General features: G+C 41.5%; 1 protein-coding gene across 1 annotated transcript in view; it reads right to left on the reverse strand.

Moving 5' to 3' along the window:
- The window catches only part of LOC118425432, a 19,437-nt gene that overhangs the window by 1,999 nt on the left and 1,652 nt on the right, over window positions 1-15,786 (reverse strand). Inside the window, exons 3-25 of the mRNA XM_035834241.1 lie at window positions 15,237-15,357; window positions 14,664-14,785; window positions 14,384-14,551; window positions 14,136-14,269; window positions 13,234-13,412; window positions 12,941-13,105; window positions 12,220-12,333; window positions 11,344-11,421; window positions 10,074-10,351; window positions 9,409-9,529; window positions 8,272-8,393; window positions 8,016-8,183; window positions 7,739-7,872; window positions 7,241-7,419; window positions 6,889-7,053; window positions 6,171-6,350; window positions 5,569-5,841; window positions 4,225-4,406; window positions 3,276-3,448; window positions 2,641-2,743; window positions 1,977-2,116; window positions 1,316-1,424; window positions 553-763 (exon numbers count right to left, since the gene is read on the reverse strand). Coding sequence (XP_035690134.1) covers window positions 553-763; window positions 1,316-1,424; window positions 1,977-2,116; window positions 2,641-2,743; window positions 3,276-3,448; window positions 4,225-4,406; window positions 5,569-5,841; window positions 6,171-6,350; window positions 6,889-7,053; window positions 7,241-7,419; window positions 7,739-7,872; window positions 8,016-8,183; window positions 8,272-8,393; window positions 9,409-9,529; window positions 10,074-10,351; window positions 11,344-11,421; window positions 12,220-12,333; window positions 12,941-13,105; window positions 13,234-13,412; window positions 14,136-14,269; window positions 14,384-14,551; window positions 14,664-14,785; window positions 15,237-15,357 — 3,619 coding nt within the window. The remainder of the gene's footprint in view (window positions 1-552; window positions 764-1,315; window positions 1,425-1,976; window positions 2,117-2,640; window positions 2,744-3,275; window positions 3,449-4,224; window positions 4,407-5,568; window positions 5,842-6,170; window positions 6,351-6,888; window positions 7,054-7,240; window positions 7,420-7,738; window positions 7,873-8,015; window positions 8,184-8,271; window positions 8,394-9,408; window positions 9,530-10,073; window positions 10,352-11,343; window positions 11,422-12,219; window positions 12,334-12,940; window positions 13,106-13,233; window positions 13,413-14,135; window positions 14,270-14,383; window positions 14,552-14,663; window positions 14,786-15,236; window positions 15,358-15,786) is intronic.

Consider the following 15,786-nt stretch of genomic DNA (forward strand, 5'->3'; position numbering starts at 1 on the left):
ATTTTATGTATTCCTGTAAAAGTAATTTTCACAGGTCTGTTTATGTAACTGTAAGGTATAAATGAAAATCGCCATTTTTCATATTCCCAGGGCTGTAGATAATGTCCAAATGATGCTGTGCACGTGTTTAGATTGTGCCATGTAGCGTTGTGTCACTGACATGCCCAATTTTCTTTCTTACGGCACCGCCTGTTTATTACATCTATTAATCTGCTTCATTCGTTTCTTGTACATTGTGCAAAGTAATTTAGTCTTTCGAGTATTGTCTTGTTTGTGTGTGAGTGTGTGTGTGTGTGTGAGAGAGTGTGTGTGTGTGTGTGTGTGTGCTTAGATAAATAAGTTCTCTCTCTTTCTCTCTCTCTCTCTCTCTCTTTCTTTTGCCAAATCTATCAAGTGGCAATGAATAACCTTTGAATACCTCATTGAAAAGCTAATATTTCTTACAGCTGGTAATTGCTATTCGTACTCATGTTGACGTAACCATTGATGAACACATTTCCGTTTGTGGTACCGTTTCTGATAGTGCTGGTGGAAACGTCTTCCATTATTTACCTGCTCCTGTTTCTTCGCCCTCCTTATCCTCCATCTCGAACGGTCCTGCGGTGATTTGCACCGCCTGGTCCCTGCTGCTCTCCCGGCGGACTCTGCTCTCCGTCCCGCCCATGACCGCACGCCTACGCCTAGCGGCCGGAACACAGCCCTGCTTGCACCGCGAGTCCAGATCATCCTTAAAGCAGATGATCATGGTGCAATGAAGGTACACCTAGAGAAGGAAAGAAAACTGTTACAGTAGCTTAATTCTTTATATGGTCTACTTTTCTTACAACACACAATATAGTTCGACAAAAATGACACATCCTTTACAACACATGCCGGGAAGTGCACGGCGAAATCGGTTTTTATAGTATTTTTAACAATAAAACTCTGCGTCGCACTCTGTTATCATCTTTTGAAGCATACTATAAAAATGTGATGTTAAACTTAGACATATTCTTTTGTGCCTTTTATTGCCGGGATGCCATGCACTACAATTGTTGAAAAACGGAGGGAGGGAGTAAATTGTCAAACATAGTCTTTGAGATCGATATTTGAGCGGTCTAGTAACCAACCATGTGTGGGAATATGCAGCTTTACTTTGCTTTACTTTACTTTATTTAAATTGCAACATGACAATATAGTATGCTGCACCAGGCAGCAAGATGCTGATGTTGTGCAGCAAAGTGTCATGTAAGCCACCTTGACTATCACCAAGCATTTAAGCATCTGCTCTATTCGCCAGCCACCCCAGAAGGGAACTCATTTAGACAAATTTTACCAGGCTGGGATCGAGAGCATGGGGAAACGTGAAGGCCTCCACGCTGTAGTACAGGGACTTGTCATTAGAGAGATCATTGTTCTTCTGTAGAGTTTCATCAACCAGACAGCTGGAAGGTCAGAACAAACAACTTCGGAGTTAGACGTCTCTTCCGCTGCTCCTAGCAAGACTTTGACACGATCACACTAATGCTAAAGCTAAGGGCACAACCCGCCGCACGTGTATATACGTGCTGTCAATGTGCCAAAACACCGGGAATCTTTTTGGATTCGTACGTGGTAAGTACCGCCCCCGTACGAAGTCGCATGGAATACGACGGATTTTGGAGCATGAAGACACGCCGAAGAACATTATATGCAGGTAAAACTTCGTGTGCCATCGGGCTGCGGATTCGCGACGCGCCGATGGGACACAAAGTTCTGCCTGCACGTAGTTCTACGGCGTGTCTGCGTTCTCCAAAATCCATCGGATTCCCAACGAGTTCGTACGGAGGCGGTACTTACCACTTACATGTCCCAAAAGATTGCCCACGTTTTGACACGTAGAGAGCACGTATTTGCACGTACGGCGGGTTGTGCCCTTAGCTATACCAACAATCAACAGCCGAAAACAACACTCCAATCTACCAAAGTAGTAGTCAAACTCAACACGTCATACGTACCCATCGTCGATGATGTTGACCTGTGGGGAGTCGTTAGCGTTGGTTGTGGGGGTGGAGACACAGTTATGGGCGAACAGCTCCAGGTTGTCTAGCGATGACGTCACGCTCAGGCCGAAGTTAATGCGATCAGAGGGTGTGACCTGGGCCGTTCAAACACAGATTTAGTTGATTTTTATTGATTAATTAGGCCGACGAAGAGTTGTTCGTTGTAGTTTCTGATTTCCGTTGATGTGTACATTTCCTGCTTTTATTAGATTACAAGTTTACAATAAACGAAAGAAGCTAACACACGAATGCCAAAAAGCAGTTACTCAAGCAACTGGGTATGATTTTGGAAACGGTCAGACGTTTCAACTGACATCCAATAGTTTTCGTCAATGACACTGAAGTGATCTGAAAAAAAGGTCTCTTTAATACACTAACTATGAATCAAGACAATTTTAGATATCCAATAGGAAACATTGTAAGACAAAGTTGAAGACAATTTGGATTTCAATGGGAAATGTAGTTAAGACCAACTTGAACTAGTGGCTGCTAGTTACGTCTGACCGTTTCCAAAATCATATCCAGTTGCTTGTCAATGAGGAACTACCATTTGGCATATCTCATTACCTGGATGTCTAAACCTTTTATTGACGTGAATCATGAATGCATATTTCCTGACCTTAATTGGATAGTCAATGGAGTCGTAGCTTGCACTGAAGTCTGTAGACGTGTACATCTGCATCTCTATGGTGAAAGTGTTGTTCGCATGAACGATTCGAACACTGCAAAGAAATTACAAACACTGCTATTAGAAGCACTGACTCTATCTATATACATATCTATATGAAATATATTAACATAACCCTGAAATATATTGCTGCATTATAACACATTTCTACGAAGCAAAATTCTTCTAATAAAAAAATAATGAATGGTATGTAAAGGCAGCCCAAAGCTAATTGATGGAATAGTAAAAATTATACATGATCATCACCCAGAGTGCAGAAGAAACCAATGATTGTAAAAAGAACATCAAATGCAGATATTTTTCAAATAAATAGTCCTAACTTCTGCAACGTCTTGGAACCTGTGAAATCCCACCTTCCTCCCGGCCACAACAAAACTCTGAAACTCACTGCCACAGCACAGAGTGACACCAAGGGACAGGCAGAAATTTAAGACCAGCATCAACAACCACTTCAGCAACCTACGTCAGTGCCCTTAAGGACATCTGCGTAAGCTGAAGAGTGAATTCAGTATTTATAAGATTTAAAAAAAATCTTTTTGAAGCAAAGCCGCAAGAGATGTTCTTACCGTGGAGACGGGATATTGTACATGATGGCCCCGCCATGGGAAACATCGTACTGCCGGAGGAACTCGCACTGGAAGGGCAGGTTTATCGGCTGTTTACGTACTGCACCGTTCGCATAAGTCACTTGGTTGGCGATGGCTTCGTTTGAGAAGATGAATTTGTCATCCCCTGAGGTCTTAGGAAATACGAGAGGCACAGCAATTGAAAGATACATTAATGCATGAAACATTAGAAAATTATAAAACAATACGTTCCAAGTGGATGAATGGAACAATAAAACAAAAATATACTTTTGCAGATAATAAATGAAATATCAGAAGATAGCAATACTTAAAATGAGTGAAGACCTTTATAGCACATTTTAAAAGAGGATAAAAATACAACAGACTTTTTAACTTCGTATTAGCTGGCTCCTATCGGAAAGCGTCGGGACTACTTCATCTGTCACTTCTGCTTGATCACAAGCTCATTAGTTAGGAAGCAGGTGGGGAAGAATAAAGTCGTGCTGTCTGAAGCTAAGGGCACAATCCACCGTACGTGTAATTTGTACGTACGTTTTCTGGGGGAGGCCACGTCCGCTACGTATTTCTGAAAACGTTCAGGCTGTACAGGGCAGGCGCGTCGCCCGTACTGGCACGTACGGGGGCGAATTCGTAGCCCGATGACAAACAAAGTTTTGCCTGCACGTAAAGTTCTAGGCGCGTCTGCGTGCTCCAAAATCCGTCGGATTCCCTAGTGCGAGTTTTTACGGAGGGGGTACTTACCACTTACGGATCCCAAAAGATTGCCTACGTTTTGGTACGTAGACGGCACGTATTTGCGCGTGCGGTGGGTTGTGCCACTAGCTTTACTCTTCTCCAAGTGCAGGTTTAGATGGGGGAGGAGTTGCTGGGTTTCCCCTTTCTTGGCCACTCTTCGACCAAAATCTCTGTTTAGAGAATACTGCCTTACCTCCTGTCGGGTCCCACACTCCTGCAGGTTAGTCTCCAGTATGACGACATCTCCGTCTACAGTTGCACCACAGCTGGGGTCCAGAAGATGCATGTTCTCAACGTCCACAGCCGGCAGCGCCGCGAGGGGAATGGAGATGGTCATGCTGTCTTGGTCACACTCGACGTTAACCACAACTGAATCTGTGATAATAGAACATTTAGTTCATCATTTGCTTCGTCACGTATGTACGCACTAGATATAATTGTCATCAATCAGTGACTACTTTTTAAAGGTAAACACACGTACCTCCAAATTTTCGAAGTCTATCAGTCCATCTTGATCACGGAGTGACCTAGTTCTCCACGCAAGTCTCGACCTAGTTCTCGCAATTCTCGCGAGAACTAGGTCCCTTCGTGATCAAGATGGAAATCTAGCCATCGAAAATTTGAAGTGTGTTTACCTCCAAAAAGTAGTCACTGGTTGATGAAAATTCTATCATTTGCTTCATTTCACCTTGATTTGTTTGTTTTTTTAACTTTCCCTATCAAATGGAGGGCGAGAAAACACAGGTGACATGCCACCTCTGCAAGTTGTCTCCCCGAAACAAACAAAATACATATTCAAGTAAAGAATAATAATTAGATACAATTGAACCTATATCAAAAGTCCCCTGGTATGTCAAACATCACAAGTTCATAAAGCTATTTACGGATGTCAACCTTACGTTCCAAAAAAATCTAAGATACAAAAGTTTTGAGAGAAAACTTGCTTTTTATAGTTTACACATTAGTTGCATCCTTTCTCCTTTGTAAGATATATCAACGTAGTGGCCCTTTTAACTTCTCGATCAGAGGGGCTAAGGACTTGTGAGGTCTCTATGGTGAACAGTAAATCTCATTGGTAGCAGGCCATTTTCCAGACTTTAAGAACTTGACGAGGCCAAGATTGAATCCAGAGGTGAAACGCTTTTGCCATCATAGCCCACGACACCATAATTTTCTTTTACAGTGCAGAATAAAACAGTAATTGGTCCAATCTTTTTAATACCCTTGTCACATTACCCACGATCCTAGGGCGTATCGATTGAAGATCGGCTGTATTTAAGATCGACAGAGGGTCGCGAGTATTTTTTCACCTGACAAACGACTCTGTCACATATAGGCGATACTTTGTAACTTGTACAATTGTTGTGCAATAGATTAATTGTTATAAGCGAGGCTCGGGCGATTGTCGCAGAATCGTCGTCCGATCGATTTTCGCCAAATGTGATCACCATAGCCCACGACACCATAACAATTTATTTTACAATGCAGAATAAAACAGCAAATGGCCCAATCTCTTTAACCAGTCAACCTCACCCACCTGTGGTGTATGTCTCGCTGAGAACTCCATTTGGCTGATCGTCAACGCCAAAAGAAGTGAGCGTGAGAGTGTAGCTTGTTTCAGGCAGCAGGCCCGACACGGTGGCGGAGACGGCGTCCGCTCCCGGTGCGGGGTACAGGTCCTGGTACGAGCTGAACCCGTCTGCCGGCTGGTAGCGGAGTCTGTAGCGCGAGACCAGCGGACTTCCCACGACTGTCCAGGAAATTGTGAGATGATCAATGCCAGCATCATTGAGAGCCAGCGTAGATATGGCTGAAATGGTAAAAAACATAGTAGTGTAAGTGAATCAGTTTTCTTACTACAAGATGTAACAGACTCAAAATAAGAAGAAAAAAAATTAACTTCTTGCAATGGATGTCTCACAAGCTCATTAAAACAAATTACATTTTTGCACGTGATAACCATGGGTCCTTTCAGAACATCTTACAGAAACCGTGTAAGATATTTTTAAAGCATTAAAATGTGCTAAGCCTGCACAGTAAAGTTCCCCTCAAGACAGTATGTTGTGCTATCCCTGATGCGCTTCTATCCCAAAAGCGCTTTTTGGATAGAAGCACTTTTGTAAATGCAAATTGCCATACCTTGCGAGGAAGAAGGGGGCGTTGTCGGACCTTGCGAGGACGCAGGGGTAGTTGTCGGACCTTGCGAGGAAGATGGAGTAGTTGTCGGAATCTCTCCCCAGACTGCATTCCCTACCACTGTGGCCCTTCGGTAGAAGTTATTAGGTAGGCAATCCATCTTCAACGTGTAGTTGGCATAGTCTGTGAACAAGACACGCCTGAATGGAAGCTCTTCTATCACCTGCACTAGGTCTTAAAATCCCCAGAAATCTCTACACTATGTTAATCTCCTGTGCATCCTCAGAGTTCAAAGTTAACGCGGATGTGCATTTTTTCATATGGCAGCTGTGTTTACCTTACACTTTTTAATATTCGCACGATACATAGATGTGGAATAGATTTTTGTTGCTAGTCAGATGGATTTCTGCTTTCGTAAGGCAAAATATCGCGCACACTTACGTTATACCCTTATCCTGAAAAAAGCCTCAACTCTATTTTCGGATGATCCTAACATATTTGGCCAAAATGTTTCTGTTAAGATTTTAGACAGAAATAATATATATATATATATATATATATATATATATACATATATATATATATATATATATATATATATATATATCTATATATATATATATATATATATATATATATATAACATCTGTCTCACCCCAGATTGTGCTGTATGACTCTTATTTTAGATGTAAATAAAATGTATATAGAAGCTCTGTCTCACCCTTCTCGCAGCGGTTGACAATGAGGTTTCCACAGGGGAAGATTTCGGCTATGAGAGCGTACAGGGTCGGGTCGTAGGCCAGCAGCTCGGCTCGGGTGTTCACGTGGTTGTGGACCCCGTCAGGTGGATCGCTCTCGTTGTTTACGTTAAAGAAGCTCTGCACACCTGTAGATATATGCACAATATTTGTCTCATAAGGTAAAGAATTAAACAAAGAATGTCTAAGCCGTTTCATTATTTCTACTTTCTCTAAATGATGCTACCATGTATGGAAATTGCCACTGTTGTCATAAGTAACTAAAATAGATGGAGATGCATGTTTAAATGAAAGAAAGTTTTGTTCACTACAGACCCTCTGCCCAGAATTCTTCTTTGGTGAATTCAGGGTAAACGTTAGACCACAGTCCATTTGCCAGAGAGTCGTCATAAGCAGCCTTCAGGCGGGTTGTCCAGTCACTGATGGCCTTCCGGGCACCAAGGTTATCCACTCCGTGGGCGAACTCATGGACAAAGATGTCCTCTTTCTTGTACCTGCAAAAGAAATGATTGTCAAGATCGCTAAAGGATTCCTCTGTAGCCAGAGAAACAACAACTTTTGAAGCTTTTAAAAGCAAAGGAGATGGTTATAAGGAACATAAACTAATTGCTCTGTAGCCAGAGAAACAACAACTTTTGAAGCTTTTAAAAGCAAAGGAGATGGTTATAAGGAACATAAACTAATTGTATTAGGAACTCTCAGGCCGGTCGCTAGGAGCGCTATTTACTCGGTAAGATAAGTAGTTGGAGCTTTCGTGCAAGGATTTCGGTTAAGAAACTGGGCTGTAGATATACCTAAACACCCAAGCCTTACCGGTCTGTGCTGTAGCAGAGCACGTTCTCTTCAGCCCCTGTGGACACGGGTCTGCTTACGGTAGCCCCCAGGCCCCTGGCCCGCGTGTTGTACGATGAGTCAAGGTTAGACTGTTCGGGAATGTCCAGCGTTACCTGTAAGAACACAGGTTGAAAAATGTTGAGGTAGCAGTGGCAGTGGCAGTGTGAGTGGTACGAAAGATTAACGGGGATTTTTGTTTTGTAATTTCTATACGATGTGCCACAGAAGGAGTACAGGAAGCAAAGTGTCCACTTACCTCAGTGTCAGCCATGATGGCAGCCCTACCGTAGTAGTTATAGTAGGAGTCTCTGATGTCCTTTCTGTCCGCTAACATGAACAGCACGTCATAACACGCTCTCCGGAGGGCTTCGTCCGGCACGATGGAAGAGCCGAGGATGGGGATACCATAGGCGTGGAGGTATTTCTAGATTACGAGATAAAGATAGTTTATAGGAAATATAATTTTAAGACAGTCCATGTATAAAATAATATTTTTCAGTATGATAACAAACCTGGTAGAATTCGTCCAGACTGAGCTCGTTCCTAACCGTATCGGGGACAGTCGTGACGTCATAGCATTCCCATGTATCCCAGGAACGCCCTCGGCGCTTGGTATTGCAGTGAGCTCCTAGGTCTGAGGAACAGATATCCGAAAAAAAAAATTGCATTCATTCATAATGCAGAATGCATTTAGAAGAGAAATAAAGTTATGAATGTGACGTTGTCACAATAGTGGTCATAATTTACTCAGCTAGTTTGTAATTATATAGAACTTTTACATACTGATGAGTTCGGAAGACAAGGCATTAATTTAGTTGCGTCTTAAGAGAAAAGCAAGCATTTGATTAAGAAGACGTTGCAGTTTCCATGAATATTCTTATAACTTTATATCCATATTTCACCTGACGATATATATTTTACACCTTTTCGAATGTTAGATGTGTAAGCATGCCCAACTATCAACAGTTATGATCAGAACTTTTTTCTTTTACAGCTTCAAGTTTTTATTTTTCATTGGCTTCTTAGTTGTACAAAGTAAACACAAAAACCACGCAGACATAGTAAGATGTTACCAAAACCTAGGGAGTATACTAGTGCTTTGTCCGAAATCATGCAGTACCAGCACATATGAATTTGGACAGTAAAGAATATTGAATATATGGGAAGTGTAGGAGTGAGTGCTGACTTACATGTGCATCTTGCATGTCCAACATATTTCACAACATATGTTAAGTTAAAGTTGCAAATATATATGTAACAGATGCTTAGGACACACATTTGTGCGAGCCACTACAACAGGGGGCTAGTCTGCTGGTCAGAACATACTTTAACTACGGGTCATATAATATAAATGATATCTACATTGTATTTATACTTCCTCGGCAAAATACAGTAGATAAAGTCGTCAAATTCTAATGTGTTTTTAAGCATCGATTCTGCTTCTGTTTAGGTTCGTGAGAAATCATACACTAGTACAGGACATTATATTTGAATGACATTTTGAATGACATGTTATACGTCATTCAAAATGTGTATGTTATGTGTCCAAGTGTTGTGTGTACTACTTGTATCACTCTTGGAAGAGTATATGTTGCAGTGATACGCTGTCAACATTTAAAGGAGTCAATAAACAATAAACAACATCATACTAGGAAAACAAACGCCACAGCTTAGGCGACAGCTGTTTAGCATGTAGCTTGGGTTGTTGTCACACTCTCCACTTCGAGCCCAGCTAGGACAGTCGGGGTTCGAGTCTGGGCAGGTAGAAACCTGTAGTTAAAAAAAAAGAATCCATGTAGTTTTCAACATAACCCTATACTTAAATAAACAGACCCCCCCACACACACACACACAAAAGGGGAAATGTTGTATGTAGAGTTGAAAGGATGTTCCAATGAAGCAACAGTAATCCTGAGCTATATACATTTCAAATGTTTGCTATTTAAGACAATCTTGAGAAGGCCTCTGTATTGGCATTGTTTTAAGTGACTGAAATGTGGCTCCCGATGGAATTATGAGAGATGATTTCTCTTCTGCCAACATTTCATTGAAAGGTACCAAATACTGATTTGAATATCTCTGACTCAAATGATTGTAAGTAGATGTATTGAAAAGGAACTCCTACTTTCGTTAAAACCCGGACGAGCTCCGTACGGTTTAAAACTCTTTAAACACACGAAAAATCGGTTATAAAAGAGTACGGCAAGTCGGCTGTGCTTACTTCTACTGAAATGACGTCACAGCAAAAATTAAAACAAAATTATTTTAGTCTGTATTATATCATACAGTCCTGTAGATAAAACACACTACTCACGTCAGGACAGCCCACCACGTCGATACTCATCGACACAGTCCCAACTCCGTTGTCCGCTGTGCAGGTGTACATTCCGCCATCGGAGTCTGTGGCATCCGGAACGGTCAAAGTTCCCGCACTCCCATCCACCACTGCGCGCGCTGGGAGGGCGCCGGAGTCACGTGTCCAGCTGTAGGTCGGTGCGGGGTCACCGCCGCCATGACAGGTCAGGGTCAGGGTCTCCTGGTGGTACAGGTTAGCTGAAGGCCAGGCTGAGATGACCTTTATGTCGGGATTTACTGAAACAAAAATGAATAGTACAATTTAATCGTTTAACAGTATTAAGCGAAGAAGTCTTCAAAGGTTATCAAAAGCATCTAATTCTCCTTTTGCAAGTTTGGCAATCTTCCGGATATTTCTTACCTCCTGGAGCTTCTTAGACCTTGAGTAAATTCATTTGCATTTCATTTTTCTCTTAGCTTATGCAGATTAGGTTGTTGGAAATATTAAGGATAGACTTGTCTTTTTAAATTCATATCCTTTGCCAGTATTCAATTGTAACATTTCTTCATAAGATTTAAAAACGCTTTTTACCCATACATTTTAGTGATATATACACGTAGACTTAGGTAACGCAATCACAAGTGAGACCAGATAGTAAAGAGCGTTCAAGGCCACATGAAATGGAGTGAACTAATGTATTTCCAAGCAGGGAGGACAGTAGAAGGCCGAACTATTTTGTCTGTCTGTCCACAAACCACAAATTAAAAGAATGCCCTTAGTATTGGAGAAGTTTCTTGTTTGTTTCTTTCGTTAGTCGTTCTAAATGGTTTACAAATGTGTTCAAAATGGTTTCCAGATGTTTTTAAAATGGTTTTAAAATGGTTCTAAATGTGTATCTCTCTTATCCTCAGCTCAAGTTGACTATCTTTCCTCAAGTCCATATAGCTATAATTTAATATCCTTTGCTCTGTATGTCAAATAATGATTATTCTAAAAGCATCGGTTTCCATATAGGTATATTTAACTGTTTACTTAACATCTCTTGATCAATTACTTCTTTTTATGTAGAATATAACTTACCTTGTATACTAAAAAAACTCGATTATCTCCCTAGATGATTTGAATACATTGTATATAAATCCAATGTTATAACAAAACGGGCAGGTATAGGCTATTTGCCTAATTTGGAGAAAGCTAAAGATGCCTATAAGGCTATGACGTCCAGATCGAACAAGCGTATTCATTTCGATAAACATAAACGTGAAACAAATAACATTGATATATTTACATGAGAACTGCGACGGTGTCATAGTTGGAGTAGTCGCAGCTGTAGAGGAATGGGCCGCTGACGCTGTTGAAGTCGTACCTGTCGCAAAACAGATCTTTCATCAGATATCAAATTGACAAGTGGTTGACACAGTCTGTTGTTATTTAGGATTCTATCCATGGCTTATGAATGGTCAGTATCTTGGTTGTTTTGCGGATCTCTTGGTTTCTTTTTTTTCTAGATCGAAATCTTAGGAAACAATTTGCAGTCTCGGTTATTGTTAGTATAACAAAAGTTTGTATGCAAACGTTTTATCGATAAGTACATATTATTGAGTAGACATCTCTAAATTAAAGACACAGGAGTTCCTTTTGTTCCTTTTTTACTTTATTGAAATTCATTTACTTGATAAAAGGGTTCTGTCCATTGAAGATGCAACAAGAGCTCAATTCCTAGACTTTCAAAATTCCCAAGCCATGTTTAATAGGGAACCTTGCCCCACCGAGAACTATGCCACAAAACATTGAATCACTGTCTGGTCTTCTAAGATTAAAAAAAAAGGCAACTTACTATTTGTTCCCAGCTTACGTTTGATATTTTTATTTAAAGCTGTTTATCTTATGGGACGATTAAAGATACGTTATCTTTAACATGTATGTTTGTATACTTCCATAGAATATCAATCCTGGAGGGCTAAAGGGTACCGCAATGAACCAGTCAACTAAACGATTAAATAAGCTACAGCTGGTGTCTAGAATACAAATTTCTTCTTACGGAAACTATACGCTGAGCTTGCCAAGCTCAGGGAAACCGAATAAAACTGCCTTTTTTTATAACTCGCGTCAAGCCTACAAAGAAATCTTGCCCTTACAGCAGACCGTATTGTGCTACATGTACCTCGTGCAGCAGGGGTGGATGTCGGTGTCCCTTCCCATACAGCATCCCCCTCCACGGTGGTCCTCTGGTAGCTCTCAGAGAAACAGTCCATCTTCAACGTGTGATTGGCATAGTCTGAGTGGTTAAGACATGTCTGAATTAGACCTCTTACTACTAAAACTTGTCCAACACACTTTGCTGATTTCTTGAGTCTATGTGGACATATTTTTGCAAATCTGGACGTCCATTACATATATTTTCATTTACATCACTTACAAGTCGGATGGAATTTATCTATAAGCATCGTCAATACCCTTGTTACCTGGTAAGAAGAATCGAGAGCAGGAGGTCTTACTTTTTTACGGTTAAGCTTCAGATACTTAGTGAAAGATTCTATATTATTAACCAATTTTATTATAGATAATTATAATTCCTGAAGAAATTATGATCTTGGTGTAACTGCTGTCGTAAGCACTTGTTCTACATGTGACTGTCCACAGACAATTGGATAGTATGGCTATTGATTATCACGTCGATGTAGGTTAGACATCCAGGTAATAAGATACGCCAAAAGTAGTTACTCAAGCAACTGGATATGGTTTTGGAAACAGTCAGGCGTTTCAACTACTACAGAATCACTGCGAAAACTACTGGATGGTAGTTGAAACGTCTGACCTTTTCCAAAACCATATCCAGTTGCTTGAGTAACTACTTGGCGTATTATCTAGTTAGTTTGCACTACCTTTATCGCAACGCTGTGCAGGAAAGTTTCCACAAGGAAAGATGTCAGCTACGAGAGCGTACAGGTCTGAGTCGTAGGCCAGCAGCTCGGCTCGGGTGTTGACGTGGTTGTGGATCCCGTCAGGTGGGTCCCTCTCCATGTTCACATTGAAGAAGCTCTGCACACCTGTAGATGGAGAATTCAATCAACCAATCTTTATTGCATAAAGACTGAAACGGATACAATGTATGGCAAGTTCTTGGGTAGTGCGTATAGTGCAGTTCCAATGTCAAACGGATGTATGCGCCACCAACCTTCCCCCCAGTAGTTATCGCTGTTGCCGATGGCGTAAGTGTTAGCCCACAGTCCATTGGCCAGAGCGTTGAAATATGCTGTATTCAGGCGTGTTTGGAAATCACTGATGACCCTGCTGGCCCCAAGGATGTCCAGTCCATTCCCGACCTCACGGATGAAGATATCTTCACCCTTGTACCTGTAGAGAAACAACGATTTGCGATCATCTGTATCCACAAAGAGGTTAATTTTCGTACCATTTTCAGGTGACATCATCGATGTGTTTTGCGTGCAAGAAGTCATATATAGTAAAACCTGTATTAGCGGCTACATTTGCATAACGACCACTTGGCCATTGAGGTCCCTTTTGTCGGTCCCTTAGATTTTTCCCACTGACCTAAGCATTTACAGGAATAGTCTATAGTGGCCACCTGTCCAACGCGGCCACGGCCACACATTTCCGGTCCCGTAGATACAGAAATACTGCCTAGTATAGTGCGACCATACAGGGCCATATTTCACCCTGCGCCGATTTTGAAATCGTAGTTTGCGAAGATTTGGACACCGCCTGTGTTATTTTGGCAGTAGCGGAAGGTGCGCGTTCCTCGAACGTTAGAACGCAAGTCTTTGACGGCGAATTTGCCAACATTTCTTGAATGACAATATCAATCATTTCGGTAGATTTTAGTTTTGCAGGGTCAGTTGAATTTTGAGAAGATCGAGACAATGTTACTTGTTGAGAAAGATTAGTGGGTACTGAAATCATGTGTAACTTATTGCTCGTGCTCAATTTGTCAACGTTTACTCTATACTGGCCACCTGTCTATAGTGTCTAAATTTCTCCAGTCACTCGAGTGGCCGCTATATACATGTTTGACAGTAAATATAATTTACTATCTAATGAAATACCCTCAACCCTTACCGGTCAGTGCTGTAGCAGAGCACGTTCTCCTCAGCCCCGGTGGACACGGGTTTGCTGACGGTGGCCGCCAGACCCCTGGCCCGCGTGTTGAACAGAGGGTCAAGGGTAGAATGTTCAGGGATATCCAACGTCAGCTGCAGGGCATAAAAAGAACACGTCAGCAGGAGTTGAAAGTTTAACAAAGAATTTCAATACCTTGTTCAACCAAACAACTATTTAAAATGTCGGCTACAGAAGTGATGCCTTACCTCAGTGTCCGCCATGATGGCAGCCCTACCGTAGTAGTTATAGTAGGAGTCTCTGATGTCCTTTCTGTCCGCAAACATGAACAGCACGTCATAACACGCTCTCCGGAGGGCTTCGTCCGGCACGATGGAAGAGCCGAGGATGGGGATACCATAGGCGTGGAGGTATTTCTAGTAGTAACGAAAATACGTGAAATATTTTTGACTGCTTGATTACCTATTAGGTAATAGCAGTACAGAAATGTTAAATTTGAAAAAAAAAGTAAAAAGCATTGCAGCAAACCTGGTAGAAATCGTCCAGACTGAGCTCGTTCCGGACCGTATCGGGGACACCCGTGACGTCATAGCATTCCCATGTATCCCAGGAACGACCGCGGCGGATACCAATGCAATGAGCCCCCAAGTCTAAGGGAAAGATATTCGACAAAATAACATTCACAATGTATCAAAAAGAAGATTTGGAATGAAATGACAAATATCTTGCTGTAACAATTATTGTTTTTCATAAAAGGTGAAACATCGATCTTTGCCTTACCTAATTTGGCTTCGATATATAGGACTAGACAATGGAACGCTGCCCTCTTAATTGTCACATAGGAAAGTTGTCATTTTGTATGACTCTGTCGGACAACTTGGTTGTCTTTTAGTTTACATATTAAACGATTAGTACTTGTAATAAAAAAAAAAACTATTTGCAAATCATAGCATGGAAGCCGTTTTCCTAAACAGCAAGACTTTCTAGCTCAACGACAACGCATGGCTTATTTACTATTTGTTCAACAAATTGTAACGCATTTTTGAGCACAGATTCTCAAACAGTTTTGGATGGGGGACACTAAAGCAACATATTCCATACTTGGAAAACAGACGTCACAGCTGAGTTTGCAGTTGAGAAGCATGTAGCCTGGGTTTGTGCTACACTCTCCACTTGCAGCCCAGCTCCGGCAAGTGGACACAGAATCTGCACAGGTAGTTATCTGCAGACAGACGAAATACAAAGGGTTTAAACCGTACATCTTTAACATTGTAAACCCCTAAAATATTACAGAATACTACTGTAATGGATTTTCAAGTCTCAATGGCTGTAAATGCAAACATTATCACCTACTATGTGGCGTCATCATCACCGTCACCATCAGTTCCATACCTTAAATGCCATTGGGGCAGCAACACAACAACTGTCATGCTGACTCAATAGGCTTTTAGCCCCCAGTGCAAAATAACAAAGCTCTAGTTTATGACGCAGACCAGTAGATGATACACACTTCTCTTCTTTGCAAGCTCCGAAGAGAACTAAGCTTTCCGTCTATTTCACAGACAAGTACAGTCAAACCTGCCCAAGACGACCACCCGGGGGACCGGACAAAAGCGTCGATTTGACAGGTGTCACTGAGAAGAGTATCGAC

This window comes from Branchiostoma floridae, chromosome 11 (genome assembly GCF_000003815.2).
Source record: "Branchiostoma floridae strain S238N-H82 chromosome 11, Bfl_VNyyK, whole genome shotgun sequence".
NCBI classification, from domain to species: domain Eukaryota; kingdom Metazoa; phylum Chordata; class Leptocardii; order Amphioxiformes; family Branchiostomatidae; genus Branchiostoma; species Branchiostoma floridae.